Here is a 20,844-nt window from a genome sequence, read left to right on the forward strand (position 1 = left end):
GGAGGAGCGATCCTTCCCCTTCCGGCTCAGGCAGAAAGACGTGACACGGTTACGGGCGAGCAGAGACAAGCGACTTACTCTGTGGGAGCTGCTCGCCCACGGCGCTCCCTTCCCAAGGGGACGGCTCCGCGGCGGCCGCGTCCTGAGCCGGCTCCTGAGCGTGCTCCTCCGTCAGGAAGGTGACTGCTTCCATTAGGTCTCCATTAGCAGCCTGGGAGGACAGGGAGGGGGAAAAAAAAAAAAAAATCCATAGGGCCAGGGTTACTTCATCTACATTTAATGCATCTGTGGTAGAGGCTCGCCGGGCATGAGCCTTCCCTGGCCACGGGGGAGAGCTCTGCTGGTGACGAGCAGGAGCGAAAACCGAAAACAACGAAGGCTAGAGTTTCTCCGTCGGAAAGCTCTTTGGCTTTATTACTGGGACAACACAGACTCCATTAACTAATTTCATCTCCCTGGCAAGAGATTCAGGAGGCCCAAAGCGCGAGAGGGTACTCTGCCACCGGGAGAGACTCGCAAGAACCAAACTGTGTGGCTTTCAAGACGTTTGTCTCTTACAAGCTCAGGCTCTCTACAGCTAAACTCCTTAAGATGATAGAACAAGAGGAAATGGGTACAAGCTTAGTCAGGGGAGATTCAGGTTGGATGTTAGGAAGTATTTCTTCTCTGAAAGGGTTGTCAGCCACTGGAACAGGCTGCCCAGGGAGGTGGCTGAGTCCCCATCCCTGGATGTGTTGAAGAATAGGGTGGACGAACTACTTAGGGATACAGTTTAATGGGGATTAGGGACGGTTGGACTCGATGATCTCTGAGGTCTTTTCCAACCTAGAAAATCTATGAAATCTATGAAAATCTATCCTAACGTTTTCTGGATGTTACTGCTCAACAAAAAGTTTAAGAATTTCCTTAAACGAGCCTCTTTGCGTGCTTTCAGCACAGCCCACATCCTGCTGCTGCATCTCAGGAGGACGTCCGGCCTCTGATGATTCCAGCCTGATGCGGTTGCAGCCAGTTTATCACTACAATTTATAAATACCGAAGTGTGCCCTAGGAGGAGGAACCTTTCCAGGTAAACAGTGCTTCTCAGAGCGCCTGAGATTCCTGCGTCCCTTCGCTTCGGAGCAAAGATGACTCTTCTGGTGATGGACAAGGCAACCACCAGCCACAAAAGCCACCAGCTGTCCAGAACTCCCCAAGCAGAGAAAAAACTACCTCGCTCCACAGGTCTGTGTTTCCCGTAACGCAGGGATAACGGCCCCGTAGGAGGAAAACTTCCAGGAAACACGTAGGACGTCGCTGCTGCGACACAGATTTGAAGGTCTACGGCTAGAAAAACGAACTGTTCCCAGCTCAGCGTGGGGTTTCTGTTTCGGGTGTGGACGAACACAAACGAACCCCAAAACTGCAAGTTCCCCGCTGGCACCGACACGCTCCGGCCTCACGGGTACGCCGGAGCGAAGCACAGGCGAGGGGTGGAAAAGCAGCGGGGGACTAATCCTTCACCTCCTAAACCACGTTATTCCGCACGGCGTCGCTCGCACGGGCCACGCGCCGACTGTTTTAGTGAGGACTGGCTCGTTATCAGCCCACGGACGTGCCAGCGAGCGCCTGACCCGAGAGAGAGCCCGAGCTTGCCGGAGTTCTGGGACAAACTCAGAGGTCTCCCTTTCACAGAACAAAGACAACGGGCACAAACCTTGAGAGCCGCGTGAAGGAAAGCCGAATCTTGAATTCCTGTGATCTCTTTCAGCTGGTTTAAAAGCATCTGGCAATCCTACACGCAAGAAACCAAGAAGAGTCACGTGAAAAGGCGGTGAGGACAGACACAGGGCTGTTTCTGCGAGGCTTGCCGAGGGCTCGCCCCAGCACTGCCTCTTCCTTCCCTTTTTACCGACAGATTGACACCAAAACCCCGTCGCGCTTGCCTGACGGCAACACCAACATCAACTTCAACATTGTACCCATTTTTTTCTTCCCCCCTAAACGTACAGACTAACGTTCGATCCGTCGTATCCTCATGAAACGCCACCCGCGCCGCCGGATGCGCCGCACCTGCGGTGGGAGCGGGCACCCCCTCCCCCCCGAGAGCCGCGGCATGCGCGGCGGGACATATAAGGAGGCCGGCGCGTTGGCAGGGCACGGCGAGGGGCTATTTTAAGCCTGGCTGCACATGCCATCTGTGCGTGTCACTTCTCACGGACAACACGGCGTCAGAATCGGGGCCCGAGGCGCAGCTGTCGCTTCTCCTTCCCCCACCACACCGGCAGCCCCAGGTTCGGCGAGATACTCCTCTAGGCTCCGAGCCACGGCCAACAACCTATTCTTCTTTCCCTATTCCGGGAAAAAAATCAAGATTTTTTGATGCTGCCAGAGCACCACTTCCACCCAGTGAGCATGAAGTCAACTACTTTTCTGAGCATGAAGTCAACTACTTCTCCGAGCCATCCATCCACACCGCTGACGGATGCTACCCCACGCGCAGCTGTCGTAAAGACAGCACGCGTCGTATCGGTGGTTAAACCAAACAAAATCCCAGATTGTTTCCGGATGGCAATTCCCCCAAAAAGTTATCTGGGACAGTCCCACCTCAAACACTACTTTTGCTCGACTTTCACAGGAGAAACTGTCCCGCACACTCTTTTAGTCCTGAGAAGAGCCGAGAGGCTCTGGAAAGCCTCAGGACGACGTGGGAACGCTCGATAAGGAGCCAAGGGCACAAGGCTGGGGACGGGCACGCTTTCCCAAAGGCAAGCCACTTACATCATGCTGCTAATTCCACGCTCGCCGGCTCACCCCACCTGATGCTGCGGGGTGCGTTTTTCCGTTGGAGCAAACCCCATGCTAACGAGCCGCGCTACGACACCGAAAACCTGGGGCAGGACAGGGCACGACTTCGCCAGAAGGAGGATTTAAGAAAGGCTGCAGAAACCATAAAAGCCAATTACGGACGCGCCGCTCTAAGTCAACGCTTAATATTCTGAAGATTCCCAGCGCGATTTTATTCCGCCTTTCGCAAGGAAGGCTTGCACTAACAGCGGGGAGCCTATCCCCACCACCAGTTCCGGGAGGCTTGCGGTGGACTGGCAGCCCACAAAAGCCACCGCCGCGCTCCGTGCCACCGATTTGTGAAGTTTTTGGGAAGCGCACGTGGTTTTGTTGCTACAACGAGCCCGGGCGATTGCCTTCTGAGGTTACGCGCCGCGGTGCGTTGAAACGAGCTTCAGAGCTGGTAATTAACGCCAGCGTGCCGCCGCAATTAACGCGGGGTGCACTTGTGAGAACAAACCAAACCAAAGCCGTACCTGCCGGAAAAATAACAACCCAAGCTAAAAGGTTATTAGTGTTAAATTCCAGCAGCAGGAGATGCCCATAAAACCAAGGGACTGAGAGGAAGGAGGGTACCGGAGAAACGAACCCCACGATCAGCCAGCGAGCGATGAAACGGAAACGTTTTGCCGTTTCCCGCGCTCTAACGTGACTCGCCCCGCTCGGAAGCGGTTCGTTTTGGTGAGAAACTGCCAGCCGGGAAGGGTGCAAGAGTTCCAGGGGGTTCCAGAAATAACGTTGGGAGAGGAGGGAGGTGGCGGCGCGGAAGAGGGATGCAGCGCCACGGCCTTCGGCCTCCGCTGGGCTTTTTATCACGGCGAGAAAACGGGTGTGCGGCGGGCCAAAAACCCGCAGGCGGCAGCAAGGGCAATGCCCGCGTTCCTGACCAAGGCTTCTACAAACCAACATCCACCAGGGGAAGAAGCGGCGGCTGGCCAACTCTTCCTCCATCAACGCGCGCTCCGGCACACCGGGCACCGTCCCGACACCGGGAAGCCGCCGCCGCTGCCGCGCAAACACCCGTTTCCGAATCATAGAATGGTTAGGGCTGGAAGGGACCTTCAAAGGTCATCTAGTCCAACCCCCCTGCAAGGAACAGGGATATCTCCAACTAGATCAGGTTGCTCAGGGCCTTGTCCAACCTGGCCTTGAACGTCTCCAGGGATGGAGCATCCACCACCTCCCTGGGCAACCTGTTCCAGCCGAACGCCCTCTTCCCGCTCACATCTGTGATGCCGGCTTCGCGGGGGCGGGGAGCCGCCGTGGGAAGCCCACCCGCGGAGCGGAGACAAAGCCACGCGCCGCCCGCTCCGGTGGGAACGGGAAACGGCGCGCGGGGCCCCGGGGGAGCGCCGCTTCGAACGGAACCGCCGCGGGGGCGCGCACGGCCGCGGGGAGAAGCGCCGGAAAAGCCGCGCCGCGGAGGCACCGGGGCCGCGAAGACCGGAGATGCCGCGGCGGGCGGGAGCAGCATTCCCCCCCCCCCCCCTCCCCGTTCCCCGTCCGCCACCCCCGGTCGCCCCACGGTCTCACCCCGCCGCCGCCCGGGGCCTGCAGCTCGGCCGTCATCCCGTCCGCCAGCGCGGAGCGGAGCGGGGCCGCGCCGCCCGCCCGCCGTCCGCGCATGCGCGCGCCTCCCGGTGCCGCCTCCCGGTGCCGCCTCCCGGTGCCGCCTCCCGGTGCCGCCTCCCGGTGCCGCCTCCCGGTGCGGGCGCGCGCGCAGCGCCGCGTCCGTTCCGCCCCCCGGCGCTCCGCGGTGCCGTTCTCCCCGCGTCTTATAACCCGGCGGCGGGAGGACTCAGCCCCGGTACGGCCCCGAGCCCGCCGGGCTCCTGTTTCCCGAAAAAAAAAAAAAAAAAAAAAAAAAAAGTGAAACCAAACAGAATTGTTAAAAAAATAATAATAAACCAGCTTCTGGTCCAAGACGCTTCCTGCCAGCGAGGGTGCGAGCAGCAGGGTGGGTGGGTGGGTGGTGCGTAACTGCAGGTGCTGGAACGGGAACGGCTGCTCGAGGTGGCGAACCCCGCAGCTCTGCGGCTGGGATGCTCCAGGGATGGGCATATCCTGGGGGAAAACCGTGAAGAAAAGGTTCATAACAATAGAGAGGACCGCTCACCTGCTTGCTGCTTTTTCCGAGCCTGTACTGGTTAAAATGAGCAGGAAACAAGCGTTTTCCAGGTTTGCAGAACCCAAGGGCGTCGGGCGCCGTTGCCTTCATGTCCTCGTGCTGGCACGGGCGAGATTTCACCCTTCTCTGAACAAACGGGGACAGCCCCAGCAAACCCCTGCGCGGGGCCCTTCCCTGGGCAGTCACAGAGCATCCCTCGCCTTTTGTGCTGGAAGAGGTGCGGGAATCTCAATGGGGCCCTCTCTGGCATGGTCTCGGCTCCCACGTTCTCACCGGCGCTCCAGCTTGGGAATTCGGGAGGGTGAGGAGGAGGAGTTAGCAGGGTTGATAAAGCAAAACCGAGCAAGCCGGCGGTGTTATCTAATTTCCCTGATACGCGAGGAAAAAACAGGATGCGCAGTAAAGTTAAACACGAGGTAAGAAATCCTGCCCGTTTCGGGGGCCTGCGAGGCTTCTCCGGAGCCAGAGACAGGGAGGGGGATGTTGGGCACCGTAATTTTCGCCATGGGATCCCTGCGTGCTGGCAGGTTGGGATCCGGTATCTCTGCCATGGGCATGGTGCTTCGCCCAAGTAACTCCCGGCCCCGTCTTCGTCGCCGCCTCCATCCTCTGCCTCCTGCCTGGTACCCACCAAGTGCATGATGTTTAGCAGCCTGATTAGTGCTGCGGTGGTTAATTAGGGTGCGGGACAGACGCTGGCGATTCGTTTGCAGCGCCAAGTGCAGCCAAAGCGTGGTTGCACCAAAGATAATTTACTGCAGGGGCATCGGGCACCTTCTCAGACGCAGAACGAGCTGAAGACCTGCCCTGTCCCCGGCCCCGGGGCACAGCCTGGCTGCTCCCCCCTGGCTGCACGTCGGACTCCAACAGAAATAAGAGGGAAAAGGCTTTTCTGCAAAACTTTTTGAGATGCTTTACATCAGAAGCCAGCAGCCTTTTCAGCGCAAACCAACTTTTCCAAATTTACTTGCAACCTTTGTTGTTTTCTCCAGCAAACAAAGGGGATGAACGCCCAGCTGCGGTAGCCGGCGCGGTTTTATGAAAACCCAGGCTGGGTTGGGAATACTTCTGAAAAGCCACAGCCGCGGCGGAAGAGCTGGGGTGGGAGGTGAGGGAGGCAGACGCGAGATGTTGGCATGAAGGCAGCCGGCGTGCGCGCCATCTCCGCTGCCAGCCTACCTTTGGGAGGGGGTCTCTGCTGAGAAGGTGGCAGCCGGCCCCTGCAGCGGAGACGGTGCTGGAGCCCAGCTTCCCTCTCCTGCCTGGCGAGGCTTCGGCACGGGTCTCCTTTAAAAAATAAAAAGGAAAAAGGTAAAGACAGTCACAGAAGACTAAACAGCGGTTGGGCCCGCTCTCAGCGAGGCAATTCCTGCCTGACCTCGGGGGGTTATGGTGCCTGCGACGTGCGGCTGTCGTCCCCGCTCGGGATGAGTTGGATCTCCTTCATTAACAGCAATGGGCTCCAAATACCTTCCCGTCCTTATTATTACCTGGCTTTAATGGATCATGAAACGGTGGCGGAATATTGCTAACACCTGAAGGGTGTCTAATGGAGAAGAGGACTGAAAGGAAAGCGCTCCCCTCCCCTCGCCGGGGGATTTAAAGGCGTCGGGCTCCTTTGCCGGCGAGGTGAGGATGGGCTCCCTACCAGCAAAGTTACCGGCAACCGCAACGACCCACGGCAGCGGTTACGTCAGCCAAGGCTGTAGCCCCGAGCAGCCGCTCTGGTCGTGGAGCCATACAAGGGGGGTGCTGGGGAGGAGACCCCCCGTGTCCCCTTGGCCTTGGGGACCCTTGCAGTGTCCCCGAGGACTGCTGCCCCGTGGGAAGGTGGCTCGTTGTCCCACCCCCACCAAGGGTCCAGACCCCAGTGGCGTGGAGGGGCTGCTGGGAGCCCCCCGTGCCAGCGCTGGCAGCCCTGCCTGCTCGCGGTGTTTATTGCATGTCTCGCGGCGTTAAATCACAGCAGACATGCAATTCGGGGGAGCGCGCGGCTCCGTAATGGGCGGCCTCGGGCGCGTGATGGGGCCGGGGCCGGCAGGCAGCCGCGCTGCCAGGGCTCCTCCGTGATGCTTTATTGCTTTTGACGCTCCGAACGCGCTCTGAAAGGCGAGTCCCAGCAGCCCAGAGGAAGGCTGCATCCCTCTGTGCTGCGTGCCGTTGCAACCGAGACCTCCCTGTCCTCTCCCACCCTGTCCTCCAGCCCGGCCGCAGCACCCCGTCCTGCAGGAGCTCGGTGGCACGCCTGCCAAGGGCCCTGAGCTCCCAGCAAGTCCCCTGGCACAGGGCAGTGCTGCTGCAGGAGTAACACCCATGCAGGGCTTGCTTCGACAGGTTGGGGCGAGGGAGGATGCTGAGCGTCGCTCCGGCGCGCTCCCCAGCCTCCGAGACCACCGTTGCTCCTGGCTAAGCGCGCGTTGAAGCTTGCCACTCGCTGAGCCAAAGGGCCTGCTCTCAGTGTGGCTGCCTGAGGAAAAAGTCCTTAGTTGACATGAAAAGCTAGAAAATTCATTCCAGGAGCCAAGGGGACATGTGCGAACGGGGACCGGGGCTCTGCTGGCGCTTGCTCCTCACAGTGTCCCAGATGCCACGGGAGACATCGCTCCTCTGGCAGCCCCACGGCTGCGTCTGGCCTCGGGGAAGGTCTCCATCCCATCACGGAGACGCTGCTGCTGCCGACAGCGCCCAGGCAGGACGCGGGGCCGAGCCGCGGGAAGCCCCGGACGCCAAGCACTTCGATTCCCAGAAAAGCAATTACTGCACGGCAGATTACGGGGCTAATAAAATCCCATTACGTCATTTTGGAAAGTAAATCCGATCCGGGCGCTGCCGATTGATATCGGCCGTCCCACAAAAAGTCCCGCAAGAGCCCCCCGTGTGAGGCTGTAATAGATCACGCTAATTAGATATCCGATAACAGGAGGGCTGAGAGGAACTGCATTAAAATCTCTTTCAGATGAAGACGTGAAACCCAAGGGGGAGGATTCAGAGCATCCCGGCCCCCTCGGCCGCATCCTGCCCGCCGCGGACGCCGGAGCGCCGAGGAGAGGGGGCAGAGCAGGGCACGGTCCCCAGCGCCGCGGCGGCGCTGCCCGTGATTTTCATTACCCGGATTCAATAAGGGGAAGGAGCTCGGAGCTGCCTGCGCTCCCCGGGAGGTGACTCGCCAGCCGCCAACGGAGCCGAGAAATCAAATTAGCCGCGGCTCTGCTCTCGCTCTCTGCCTGACACCGCTGCTGGCAGCCGAGGGGGAGTTCATCAGGGCCGCGCACTAATTCTCATCTCATTTAAGTGACTCCACGCTGCCATCTGATGCGATTTGCTCCGCGCCGCCGCTGCCGCGGGCTCTGGGCTCTGCCCACCGCTTCCCCGGCGGCGGCGTCGCGGGGCCACGGGCACCTGCGAGGCGCAGAGACGGGGTCGGGCGTACGCGAATATTCGAGACGGTGGGGAAGGGGGGCTCTCGGTCACACGGCACCGACCTCGGCTCGTGGTCCTGTTTGCTCAAAGGTGTTGTCGAACGGTGGGGGAAACCACAAGCAGCGCGGAGCCCCCCCATTCCCCTGCTGTTCCCTGTCCCCGCACCAGTGCCGCATCTCTGTAACCTCCTGGGACCCACCACCCCGTCCCGGAGGGTCTCCCCCTGACTTTTCTGACTGCCGAGGAGCTCCCGCCGCAGTGTGGCCCCTGCGGCACCCTCCGCTCCCCGCTCCTGCCGCGTGCGGGTGCAACGCTGGCACCCCAGAAACCCGCTTCTCCATGGCTGGGCGCCGGGGCGGGGACGAGGGAGCCCCGGGGGAGCCGGCGGGGTGGGGGGGGGTGGGGGGGTGGCTGGGTGGGTTCCTCTTGCATCCTCCCAGCCTGAAACTCGATGCGGCGGGAGAGGCCGATGGCGAGATTAATTGGGCGTTCTCAAAAACCCGACGGCGGGGGGAAGGCGAGCGAGGAGCTGCCTGCCTCCCCGCGCGGCTCCACTCCACCGGCGGAGCGGAGCGCGGCAGCGGCTGGCAGAGCCATGATGCCCATCGCTCTCGGGGCGCTTCTGGCCCTGCTGCCTCTTGCCTCGACGCTGCAGAGCCAAGGTAAGGCGGGGGGCTCTGTGGCCAGGGCTGGGGGGCCGGGGCAGAGCCGGGTGCTCCCGGTACCAAAAGGCACAGTGCGATGCCTTCCTCGAAGCCGAGCGGTGCCGTACGGCACAGAGGCTGCTTTTCAGAGATCCCTGAGGGCTATGGAAAACCAATGTACCTGGAAGAAGCCCGAGTGTGGGAAACCTCTTCTGCGAGAGCCCCGGGGTGCTGCCCACCGGGGCGACACGGTGCTTTAACCCGGCTCTGTGTTGGGAGCTCGTCAGCACGGAGCTTCGGAGTGCTCTGGAAGCGTGCAGAGTCCCAGCCCTGCGGAGAGGGAGAAACGGGGCGATAACCTCCTGCCCGCACCCCTCTGCCCAGGAGCTGCTGCCGGAGCATCCGCTCCATAAAGGGATTTCTCCAACACAACGTTTCATCCCTCGTAAGGCAGAGCTGGGTTTCGGGGACGGCAGCGCGCAGAAGCGACGCGGTGCCTGTGGTTTGTAATCTCGGCTCCGCGTGGCACGAGACCGACTGCCGAAGCACCCGCAAAGCTATCCTCGCTGTCCTCTCCGGTTTAACCTTCCCGGGAAATAGTCGGGAAATCGTAGTGCGGTCGCGCGGAGCGGCCGGGGTGAACCCAGCCCGGTCCTCCCTCTGCAAAACCAGAGCATCCTGATGCAGGGCTTGGCGGTGCGAGGGCGAGGAGGAGGAGGAGGAGGAGGTGGGGGTGAGAGCCAGCTGCCACCGGCTGCGGCAGGAAGGGCCGCTTGGCCCCAGCCGTGGTGGCGGCAGCGCCTGTTTTCCTCCCCTCACCCTAATTGCTGCCTCGCTCCCCCCCTCACCGCCTCCGCTGGCGCACGCCTGCCTGGGCGAGGGCCGTGAGCCTGGCCGGCTCCCCGGCATTACCGACTGCGTGCGACGCCGGAGGGGCTCAGGCTGCCGGGGTTTTTCACAGCGTAAAAGACAGATTAAAGTTCCCTTCCCGGCAGCTTTTCCCAAGTTCCCGCAGATCTATTCCAATTAGTCCCTTTTATTACGTGGGAATTGGACTCCGGGTCTGGGCGTGCTGGAGAGCAAAGGCACGAGCGCAGCTCTGCCGCCCCGGCTCGGCTGCGGCATCACCAGCTGCCTTGCGGCAAAGGACGCGGGTGCCGAGAGCGATCTGGTCTGCCGCCCGCTCTGCTGGCGCTGGCCGAGGGATTCTTTCCGCAGGAAGCAAACACCAAGATAGCTAATCCATACCAGGATGCATAATCCATGAATTTAGCATCCCGGTTCATCTCTGACCTTCACCTCCTCCACTCACGTAGCAAAGAAGAAACGGACGGAACGAGCAGTAGGAGATTTATCTGGGGGTGGTGAGTCCCTCACGGTGCCCCGCTGCCGCCGTCCCGGCGTCTGCCCGGGAGGGGTGGGCGATGGCAGCCCTGCCCTCCGAGGCCCACGGAGAGGTGATGGCCCCCCCCCAGGGTGGGCACAGCAGGTGTTAATAAAACGTTAGCTGACAGTTCTGGCCGGCAGCTTTGTTTCCCGTCGGGATGCTCCTATTTAACTTTGATGGAAAACCCCAACCGCTGAGCGACGGCAGCCAGCGGCAGCCCGCGGCTCGCAGCACACCCCCGGGGCGATTGCAGCCCCTGCCCCGGTGCGAGCAGCCCTCCGTCCATCCCTCCCTCCCTCTGCCCCCAGGTACCCAGAAAGGGGGTCAGATGCCAGAGCCCACCGAGCCGGCCCTGCGCCGGCTGTCCCGCTACCTGCTGGCTCACTACCAGAAGGGCACCCGGCCCGTGCGGGACTGGCGAACCACCACCAACGTGGCCATCGACCTCATGGTCTACGCCATCCTCAGCGTGGTGAGTCCTCCGCTGCCGCCCCGCGTGGGGTGGGGGCAGCTGCCTTCAGTGCAGGCAGCTTCTGCGCGTCCGCAGTGAGGGGAACGGTACCTGGGGTGCCGCGTCCTCCTGGCATGCGTCTGCTGGTACCCCCTGAGCCCACATCGTGTCCTCCTCTTCCCGCAGGACGAGAAGAACCAGGTGCTGACCACCTACATCTGGTACAGGCAGGTGAGCAGATGGGACCGTGCACCCTCACCCCTCCCTCGGTGGGGCTCCTCAGGGCCGAGTGCCCATGCGGACACAGGTTTTCCCGTGGGAGAGGTGTGCAGCCCTGCGGGAGCGCAGCAAGGTGGGACCCGTCCCAGGGGACGACGAGAGCTTCATAGGGCACAAACCTCAAGGCATGGCCTTCATGCTCTGTGCCCGACGCTGTTGGGCAGCACAAGAGCTGGAGGACGAGCCTTTCCTCCTTCCCATGGGTGCCATTCATGACTGGTTCCCGCAGCAGGGTGCTAGCGTGGGGTTTGGCTGCCGGCGGGGCTGGGTGGCACCTCACCCTCCGAGCCCTTCTCCCTTGTCCCCCAGCACTGGACGGACGAGTTCCTCAGGTGGGACCCAGCACGTTTCGACAACCTGACACAGATCTCCCTCCCCATGGAGAGCATCTGGGCACCCGACATCCTCATCAACGAGTTGTGAGTGAGATGGAACCCCCGGACCCCCCTCGCCCGCCACGGGCACGTGCTGCCCTGTGCTTTGTATTCCCGGCACAGAGCTGGCAGCCTCCCCGTGCCGGGCAAGCTGCAGATGGGGAACGGCTTGGCAGTTGGGCCGTTTCCAACGCTGGCTAACCGCAACCGTCGGTAATTACCCGCGCCGTGCCGGGGGTGGGATCCAGATATCGGGAGAAAGGCTTTGTGAAGGCAGCACAATGCGAGGGCAGCTGCAGAGCTGCTGGCCCTTCCCACGGAGCCAGCCGGCGTCCTTCCCGTTCCACAGGGATTTAAGGTGTTCCCACTGGCTCCAGAGAGCCCCGGGACGAGGACACAAACACTCCTGGGGCTGGGAGAGGGCAGCGGCCCAGGCAGCACGGAGGCGATGCCAGGCAGGCACCCTTGCGTGGGTACTGCCAACAAAGCAGCTCGGGGCGTCACCCCCTGGCTCCCTGGCAGTTCCCCCCCAAAACGCGGCTTGGCAGGAGCAGCCCCTGCCCGAGGCGCTCCCCAGCCCGCGTCTCTGTCCCTCGTGTCTCCCAGCGTGGACGTCGGAAAGTCCCCCCACGTCCCCTACGTCTACGTTGGCCACCACGGGGAGGTGCAGAACCTCAAACCCATCCAGGTGATGACCGCCTGCAGCCTGGACATCTACAACTTCCCCTTCGACGTCCAGAACTGCTCGCTCACCTTCACCAGCTGGCTGCACCACAGTGAGTGCCGGCACCCCCGCGGCCGGGGGGCTGGGGGGCGCTGGCCGGACCTCTGCCCGGCAGGAGCTCCGTGCAGAAGGCGGCTCGTCCCTCTAGATGGCCCCAGCGGACCAAGGATGCGGGCGGGGAGGGCAGGCACCCGGCCCGGCACGGCCTGGAGGTGCCGGCAGCTGCCGGTGCTTCTGGCCGGGCACCCCTGGTCCTCACCTCTCCTCTGCCCCCCAGTCCGCGACATCAACCTCTCGCTGTGGCGGCAGCCGGAGCTGGTCAAGTTCGACCGGAGCGTCTTCATGAACCAGGGCGAGTGGGAGCTGCTCTACGTCCTCAGTTGCTTCCGTGAGTTCAGCGTCAAGAGCAGCGACAGCTACGCCGAGATGAAGTTCTACGTAAGGCTCTTTGGCCGTCGGGGATGGGGCACTAGGGAAGGGCCTTGTCCTGGGGCTCCTGCTCTTCATCAGCCAGCTGCTCTGTGCCGTGGTGCTCCTTGAGGAGGCTCCCGGCGCTGAGCCCTTTCTCTGGCTCACCTCGGCTCATCCCACTGTCCTTGCCTGCCTTGGTGGAGAGCTGCGCTCGTTCAAGCCCTCGTTTCAACCCTTCCCTGAGCCTTGCCCGTCTCTCTGTCCTGCAGGTGGTCATCCGGAGACGTCCCCTCTTCTACACCGTCAGCCTGCTGCTCCCCAGCATCTTCCTGATGGTTATGGACATCGTGGGCTTCTACTTACCTCCCAACAGTGGCGAGAGAGTCTCCTTCAAGATCACTCTCCTGCTGGGCTACTCAGTTTTCCTCATCATCGTATCCGACACTCTGCCGGCTACTGCCGTCGGCACCCCGTTGATAGGTATGGCGGCGCTGCCTACAGAGCCAACTGTTACGGTGGCCCTGGGCCTGGCGCAGCAGAGCAGGACCCCCTGCTCCGTACAGTGACCACGGGTCCCCTAGAGAGGTGGGCAGGGAGGACTCACCTGGAACCGCGCTCTGCGCCTGAGCCTTTGCAGGCCGCTCACCTTGCCGACATCTCTGCAGGCATCTACTTTGTGGTGTGCATGGCGCTGCTGGTCATCAGCCTGACCGAGACCATCCTGATCGTGCGCGTGGTGCACAAGCAAGACCTGCAGCCCCGCGTCCCTGGGTGGGTGAAGCGCCTGCTGCTGCAACGAGCTGCTGTCCTGCTCTGCATCCGGGACAGGGAGAAATTCAGCCAAAGCAGGACGCAGAGCTCGGACATCTCCGGGCAGGCGGAGAGCAACGACAGCACAGGTAAGGGCTGCGCGGAGAGGTCCTGGGGGAGCCAGAGTGGCCCTATGCAGCCGCCTACGTCCGTGTAGCCCCTGTTCGCATGGCAACCCGGATGCCCAGGTCACCCACAGAAACCCCAGTTCCCCACCTAAAGCAATTTTTTGCGCTCGCCTCTCTCGATCCCGCAGCCCAGCTGAACCACCGCGGCTGCGAGGACCCCCGGGAGCATGAGGCGGTGGGGGGTGTGAGGCCCGCCCCGGCCTTTGCTGGCCCCATGGAGGGCTGCCCGCCGATGGACGGGGTCCTGCGGGAGGTCACCGCCATCCGCCAGTTCCTGGAGAAACGCGAGGAGTTTCGCGACGTGGCCCGCGAGTGGCTGCAAGTGGGCTACGTGCTGGACGTCCTGCTGTTCCGCGTGTACCTGGTGGCCATCCTGGCCTACAGCATCACGCTGGGCTCCCTCTGGTCGGTGTGGCGGGACGCCTGAGCGGGCACAGCTGGGGACGGGGGACCCCGACTCGCTCCGGTGGCCGCTCCCGGGCACTGGGACCCACCGGTGGCCACCTTCCCCCCGGCTCTGGCGCAGCAGCGTCCGAGCACGAAGGCAGAGCTGGGGAGGAACCACCGAGCACCGACGACCCCTGCCCAGCCCTGCGCTGCGTCTCCCCCCGCCGCTCCCCCCGGCCCCGGGAGCGCCCCCGGCGCGCCCCGACCCGCGGCCGCCGCTTCAGCACCGCGGACAGCGGCCCCGACGCCCGGCCCCGCGCCGCCCGCCCGGGGGTCCCGCTGCCCCGGGGGGGTCCCGCTGCCCCAGGGGGGTCCCGCTGCCCCGGGGGGGTCCTGCTGCCCTGGGGGGGTCCCTGCTGCCCTGGGGGGGTCCCGCTGCCCCGGGGGGTCCCGCTGCCCCGGGTGGGTTCCGCTGCCCCGGGGGGGTCCCGCTGCCCCACGGGGGTCCCGCTGCCCCAGGGGGTCCCTGCTGCCCCGGGGGGTCCCGCTGCCCCGGGGGGTCCCTGCTGCCCCGGGGGGGTCCCGCTGCCCCGAGCCCTCACCTCCGTGCCTGAAGCACTGGGGGCCGCACGCTTGTGTCCCCCTCCCCATGACTCCCCCTGCTCGTCGGGCTCCACACTGGTCTTCACCGCCCCCCAGAGCGAACACTGGCCCAGCAGACCTTCCCCATGCTCCTGGCCCAGGGGTATGGTAAAGCAGGAGAGAACCCCCCGGGGTGCAAACGGGACTGGCTTCGTGGGTACACGGTGCTGGAGACCGCGGGGCCACCAATCGCCGCTGTGGTCGGTCTCTCCCTCTCTGCACCCCTGCCAGGGCTGCCACCAAAGAGGAGCAGGAAGAGCTGCTGGCTGCGTCCCAGGGCTGGGAGTTGAGGCCCAAGTGCAAGGAGCAGAGCTGCCCAAGGTGGTACCCACCCTCCCGTCAGAGCTGGGGCTGTCAGGTCACCATGAGAAAATACAAGACACCGACAGCGTTTTCTGGGTGGTTCCGGACCCCGCCATGCTTGTCTGAGACCCCATAGAGCTAGAGCCTGCCTGTCACGCTGCCAACATACCTGAGCGACCAGTGTGGGCAACGTCCTCGAAAGCGCTGGAGACAATGGGAGGGCCCATCCCGCGCCCTGTGAGCGCCTCTGTGCACGGTCAGGCTGCGGGCGGTGGGAGAGAGGTGGGTTGATGGCGCCCGGCTCTCCTGCATCCGCCCCCAAGCCCACCGGCCCTGTGCCAAGGGCCCCGCTCGCTGTCCTGGAGCCATCACCTGCAGGAAAACTCCCCGCTGAGTGACGGGGGGCTGAGGACAGGTGGAGCGGGCTCCTGGCGGCGCCGGCCCGCGCTAATGCGCTGATGGTCTGTAAGTGGCTGCCTATTGATGAGGTGTCCAGTTAAAGAGTTCGCGAGACACTAAATCAGCCCATTGATCCTGCCGAGATCGATGGTGCTACAGACCTGATCACTGCGGCGGGCAATTAACACCCTCTGGAATGAGCCGCCTTCGTGTAACATCAAACGCTCCGACAGACAAATCCAATGGGCCCATTGACCCGGCCGCGCGATGCTGCCCAGCCCGCGCCTTCGAGGGGCGTAGGGGGTGGCAGGATCCCCAAGCCAGCCTTGCCATCCCTCTGCCACCTGCCGGGACCCTGGCCGCCCCTCGGGGACCCACCGCGAGATGCTCACCTGTGCTGCTGCGTTGGTGGCCACATGGCCGCTCGGTCGCCATCCTTCCCCACGCTAGGAAGCCATCCCACACCTGACCTAGCCCACTCGCAAGCTCAGCGGCCCTTTCCCCCAGAAGAGGAGGCTGCCCATGCCGGAGGAAGGACCCAAGTTCTCCCTTTGCCCTCTCGCCGCTTTAGGAAGCACCGCACGCGGGGAAAAAGTTCCAGGCATCTCTCCGAGAGGAGCCTGGATTTTCCTCTTTAAAAAAAAATAAAAAATCAATAAATCTGAATCTAATCTACTAATAAAGGTTTAATGAGGACATAATGTTGATGGAACAGAACATTGTTGCGGCATAATCGCTCCCAGCTGCTGCACGAGCGTGCAGACAAAGGCGCGGCCCTACGACAATTTTCCCCGTTATTGCAGCGGTGCCTTTGTACCAGCCCCACCGCCGGGGAGGGGTTTCATCCCCCCTTCTCCTGGGAATGCTGTGGCCAGCAGGGCGCTTGCCACAGGATCGCCTGGGCTCGCCCAAACTTCTCCCCTCATTGCCCGAAGCCTCCCTGACGGAGCTGGGCTGGGGCAGCTCTGGGAGGCAGGGACCACCACCGTGCCCTTGGGGTGGGCACACAGCCCCCTAAACCCGCCGGGAAGCGCCGGCACACACAGCATCCGCTGGCACGTGTCATCCATCCCGGGGAGAAAGGGCAGCGACGCCTTCATCCGGTGACTCCGATCGCCGCGCCGTAATCAACGTCCAACTGCGCCGTGACGGCCGTGGGGTGCGGGCACGGCCGGGCGCCGCCGGCAGCACCTGCCTGGCATCGCCGCCGCGCGCCGTAGGGTTTTGGCGCAGCACAAAAGGAGCGCGGGCGCTGCCGTTAATGTAGTCGGTAAATAAATAAAGGAGGGCTTAAGCTCAGCGTACGGCAATCAGTCGGGAGCTACGGGATAATTAGCGCGGCGGGGGGCCGGCCGCCGCCGCCGTCAGGTTTACAGGAACGAGTTCACTTTCATGGAGGCGAGTGAGCTCGGCTCCCCGGCGAGTGCCGCGCCGCGGGATGGGGAGCCGCGTGTCCCGGGATGAGGGGCGCGCGCTTGGCTCCCGTCCGCGGGGACGCCGGCGTCCCGGGGGCACCATCAGGGTCGGTTTAGGGATGGGACCGACCTGCCCATCAGGGTTGGTTTAGGGATGGGACCCCCCCACCACGGGTGCCCCCAAACTCACCACCGTGGGCTCCCCCCGTGGCTTGCCCCCGAGCTGGCGGGACGCGTCCTTCCTCCTCCTCCTCCTCCTCCTCCCAGCAGGCACAGGAACAGGAGACGGCAGGCCGAGACAACGGAATTAACTTTATTGGTTGTTTTTTTTTGTTTTCTAACTGCAGATTCAAGGTATACAACTGAACATTGCTATTTTCCTTATGAGACTTATAAATAAAAATACAAAAAATGTTCACTACAAAAAAATCTACCGTTAGTAGGATGTAAAAAATATTCTCTTTGCTATAGAAGGCACGAACTTCACTTAGTGACACATGGAGAGAAAAAAACCTGCAGCAGTATATTCTTTTTCTTCTTTTTTTTTTGTCTTTTTTTTTCTTTTTGCTCTGTCAGAAACACTGAAGTCTTACAAAGAAACGCATCTGAATCTACACAGGACGAAGGCAGGTGCGGAGAGCTGCAACTAGGAGACACCACAACTGGTTTATTTAATTTTTTTTTTTTTTTTTTTTTTCTTTTTCTTTTATTTTCCAGGAAACTTTTAGCTAACGGCATCTGTGGCTAGAGGACAAGAGAGGACTTCGCAAGCAGAACCGCAGGGGAGCGAACGGCGCGGGAGGAGGGAGAAAGTCGTACAAAAAATAGGAGCCGATAGATAACTCTGAGAAAACCGAAGGGGAACTTGGGCACCTTCTGCGCCCGGGCTCAGAGAGGTGCTGAGGTAGACGGAACGAGGACAGCGATGGACCCGAACCACGAGCGGCAACACAGAGCGACGCGACGGGCAGGCGGGCGCGCACGACACCGACGACAAGCCAGGGGAGGGGGAGCCCGGGGCGGCGGGGCCCCCGCGGGGCGCTTGGTCCTCACTGCTATCATACACATATATATATTTCTCGAGATATATATATATGGAGGGGGTGTGGGGCGGCGGGGGCGCGCGCCCCGGGAGCGCGGCGGCATCGCTCCGACACCGATCCCCACGCCGTCCGTCGCAGCCGCGAGGCTGCGGCACTAAGGGGGGGTGGGAGAGAGGGAGGGAGGGAGGGGGAACGGAGGGGGAACGGACGGTGGGACGGGGGGGTTAAAGCAAAAAAAAGCCACATGAGCTCTCGGCCGCGCGCTCCGCGGCACCCGCGGTCAGCAGCACCGGCGCATCGCGGGGAGCGACCGCGCGCGCGCCAGGAATTGCAGCGACTTCCCGTGCGAAAGAACTGGGGGTTTTTAAATATTTTTTTTCATTTTTTTCTTTTTTTTTTTTTTCCCCTTTTTTTTTTTTTTTTTTTTTTTTCCTTTAGGCACAACAATCAAACAAGCCGTTCTCCACAGTCACATCCCGGATTGTACAGCAGCGGCGGCCGCCCCCACGCGGAGCAGCGCGGGTCTCGTGCGCGTGCCCCCCACGCGCGTGCGAGGCCGGAGCGGGGCGCGAGGGAGGACGCTGCTCCCGCAGCCGCGTCCCTGCTCGGCACCAGGAGAGATGGGATGGGCTCAGCCGGGACGGGCACCTCGAACCAAGAGGGGCCACTGGTGTCCCCCCAGAACCTCCATCCCGCTTCTCCCCGACTCCTTTTCACCCCCCTCTTCACTCAAACGCAGCGAAACGACAAAAAAAAAAAAAAAAAAGCCCCGGGCGCGAGCGCCGCGCGGGATGGATGCCGCCGGGCCCGCGACTGCGCAGGAGCAACACAACAAAAACGAACACAAGAGGTAGCTTCAGAACCGACACCCCCGGCCCCATGGGGCCGGGCAAAAAATACCAGTTTTGGTAAGGATAATGCACACCGGGAGGTGGGCAGGGACACCGCCACCACGCCACCCTCCACCGCCAGTGCCGGGCACGTGGCTCGCGCTTTCCTGGCCACGCCGCCCCCCCATCGCCCACCCCCCCACCCCCAAATCAATAAAAGCTCATGAGGTCACAAAAAAACGAGGTAATTTCAAGTAAAATGTGCTAAACGCGGAAACATTCCAAAAGAAAGTTCAAAAAAAACCGACCGAAAAGCAAACAAAAAAAAGCGGCGAGCGAAGCCACCTGCCGCCGGGCACCGCTGGCTCGCTGGCTGCTGCAGCCGAGGGCTGGGCAAAAAACTGTGCTCGGCACCTCCCGGGCACCTCGAATCAGCAGAAGAAAAGGGCATCACCCCCCGTGCCGCGCACCGGCAGCACCGCCACCCATCACCTGTTGCCGAACCGGCCGCATCTCCCTGCTGGGGGGCTTTGCCCTCGCCCCCCGGGAAGGGAGGGGAAATGCATAGAGGGGTCTTTGGTCGGGGGGCGGACGGCAGCCTGCGGGCAGCGCCGCGAGGCAGCCCGGCTCGCGCCCGGTTCCCTACCCCAAACACCCTCCTCCAGCCGGGTTCCCCTCCGGGGATGCTCCCACCGAGGCGCTTACGGCTCACCGGATCCTGGTGCTCTCCCGCCTGCGACGCCGCAGCCCGTGGACCCTCCCGACACGGGGGCTGAGCCCCCGGCGCGAGCTCGGGGGACCCACGGCGGGGCTGACGCGGTGACGGAGGGCACCAGAAACTAAAGCTTCCCCAGGGCACCGGCCGTAGGCACGCTTCCAGGGAAGGGCATCCTTCCTACGCGGTCGCGCCGGTGGCAGCGAACCCCCCGAGGGGTGAGGGTGCGAGTGCGGCGGGAGCAGCCGGGGAGGGGGCGCGGGTGGGGCTGGGGAAGAGGCCGGTGCATCCCCCCCCCCGTCCCGGCGCGAGCCGCGGGATGCAACGAGCGAGAACCGAAAACAAACAAGGCCGTGGACGCTGCGGGTTTGGTGGTTCTTTTTTTGCCCAGTCCTCCGCGCCGCGGCCCCGCCGCCCCTGCGCCGCCGCCACCCTCAGACGTAGCAGAGGTAGAGATAGGTCTTCTCTATCCGCCAGTCGGTGGGGATCTCCTCCGGCTTGTGGCCCTTCATGTGCTTCTGCATGGCGGAGAGGCTGGGGCAGTACTCCAGGCAGATGGTGCACTGGTAGGGGGAAGCGCCGTTGTGGGTCCGGAGGTGTTTGATCATGGCCGAGTAGTCGCGGGAGCGCTGGTGGCACAGCTTGCACTCGAAGGGCTTCTCGCCTGCGGGAGACGGGGGGTGTCAGCGGGGCCTCCGCGCCACCGCCAACCGCCTGGCGTCGACGCCGCCGTGGCGGGCGCGGCTGGTGACCGAGCAATGGGCAGCAGAACCCGTCGCGCTACCCATCCCCAGAGAAGTTGTGGATGCTCCATCCCTGGGTTGGGGAAGAGCCAACCAACCTCAGCCTCATCCAACCTCATCCAGGTTGATGAGCCAGGTTGGATGAGGCTTTGGGCAACCTGGTGTAGTGGAGGATTTCCCTGCCCATGGCAGGGGGGTTGGGACTAGATGATCTTTGAGGTCCCTTCCAACCCAAACCATTCCATGACTCTATGATTCTATTTACGACGGCTAGGGCGTCTGAGGATTTGTTATCCCCGGCCGCCGTACTGCCGGCATCTCCGCCGGGGGACCGGTCCGGCACCGCCGGCCTCACCGGAGACCCTCCGCACCCCCCCGCAGCACGTACCCGTGTGGACGCGGTAGTGGGTCTCCAGCTGGTGCTTGAGGCTGAACTTCTTGCCGCAGCCGTTGCACTCGTAGGGCTTCTCGCCGGTGTGGATGCGCTTGTGGCCCTTCAGCGTGCTCTCGTCCCGGAAGCAGCTGCCGCAGAACTCGCACTCGTAGGGGTGGTCGCCTGCAAGCACACGCGCGTGTCAGAGCCGCGGCCGCGCCGTGCCAAACCCGGCTCCCCGGCCCGCCTCTACCCACCACCATCCCGGGGGACGCTCCGTCTGAGCCACCCCGGCGTGGCACACCGGTCCCCGCTCGGGTCTGCGGCACGGTGAAGAGGTGGAGGGCATCGCCACCCTCCCGTCCCCCATCCCCAATTCCCGGGCTTCTCGCCCGGCACGGCCCCGGCCCCG

At 62.7% G+C, this 20,844-nt stretch overlaps 3 protein-coding genes across 6 annotated transcripts in view; 1 reads left to right on the top strand and 2 right to left on the bottom strand.

Annotated features, from left to right (window-relative positions):
• The window catches only part of USP28 (ubiquitin specific peptidase 28), a 25,596-nt gene extending 21,201 nt beyond the window's left edge, over nt 1-4,395 (bottom strand). Inside the window, exons 1-3 of the mRNA XM_086627046.1 lie at nt 4,360-4,395; nt 1,697-1,774; nt 79-211 (exon numbers count right to left, since the gene is read on the bottom strand). Of these exons, the coding sequence (XP_086483172.1) occupies nt 79-211; nt 1,697-1,774; nt 4,360-4,395 (247 nt within the window). The remainder of the gene's footprint in view (nt 1-78; nt 212-1,696; nt 1,775-4,359) is intronic.
• Nucleotides 2,936-14,009, top strand: LOC104375358 (5-hydroxytryptamine receptor 3A). 3 transcript variants are annotated; one of them, XM_086627050.1, is made up of 10 exons: nt 2,936-2,967; nt 10,166-10,172; nt 10,752-10,877; nt 11,043-11,087; nt 11,445-11,554; nt 12,116-12,285; nt 12,511-12,671; nt 12,914-13,124; nt 13,310-13,605; nt 13,803-14,009. In XM_086627050.1, the coding sequence occupies exons 3-10, from the start codon at nt 10,854-10,856 to the stop codon at nt 14,007-14,009; spliced, it is 1,224 nt and encodes a 407-aa protein (XP_086483176.1). In that variant the 5' UTR covers nt 2,936-2,967; nt 10,166-10,172; nt 10,752-10,853. The 3 variants fall into 3 exon arrangements, with proteins under 3 accessions (XP_086483176.1, XP_086483173.1, XP_086483175.1); XM_086627047.1 differs by lacking the exons at nt 2,936-2,967; nt 10,166-10,172 and adding an exon at nt 8,970-9,036 and having other exon boundaries at nt 10,714-10,877; nt 13,310-13,543; nt 13,711-14,009; XM_086627049.1 differs by lacking the exons at nt 2,936-2,967; nt 10,166-10,172.
• Nucleotides 14,010-19,750: 5,741 nt separating this feature from the next.
• The window catches only part of ZBTB16 (zinc finger and BTB domain containing 16), a 50,797-nt gene continuing 49,703 nt past the window's right edge, over nt 19,751-20,844 (bottom strand). For both annotated transcript variants that reach the window (XM_086626982.1, XM_086626981.1), the window contains 2 exons: nt 20,448-20,615; nt 19,751-19,980 (listed from right to left, as the gene is read on the bottom strand). In XM_086626982.1, the coding sequence (XP_086483108.1) occupies nt 19,751-19,980; nt 20,448-20,615 (398 nt within the window). The remainder of the gene's footprint in view (nt 19,981-20,447; nt 20,616-20,844) is intronic.

Source organism: Tauraco erythrolophus, chromosome 26 (assembly GCF_009769465.1).
Source record: "Tauraco erythrolophus isolate bTauEry1 chromosome 26, bTauEry1.pri, whole genome shotgun sequence".
In the NCBI taxonomy this organism is placed as follows: Eukaryota; Metazoa; Chordata; class Aves; order Musophagiformes; family Musophagidae; genus Tauraco; species Tauraco erythrolophus.

Excerpts from the sequence above, each read along its gene's own strand:
- LOC104375358 (XM_086627047.1), top strand. The coding sequence starts at position 8,970 with ATGATGCCCATCGCTCTCGGGGCGCTTCTGGCCCTGCTGCCTCTTGCC. Across the intron at positions 9,037-10,713 it reads CTCGACGCTGCAGAGCCAAG|GTACCCAGAAAGGGGGTCAG; the intron begins GTAAGGCGGGGG and ends CTCTGCCCCCAG. Across the intron at positions 10,878-11,042 it reads TCTACGCCATCCTCAGCGTG|GACGAGAAGAACCAGGTGCT; the intron begins GTGAGTCCTCCG and ends CTCTTCCCGCAG.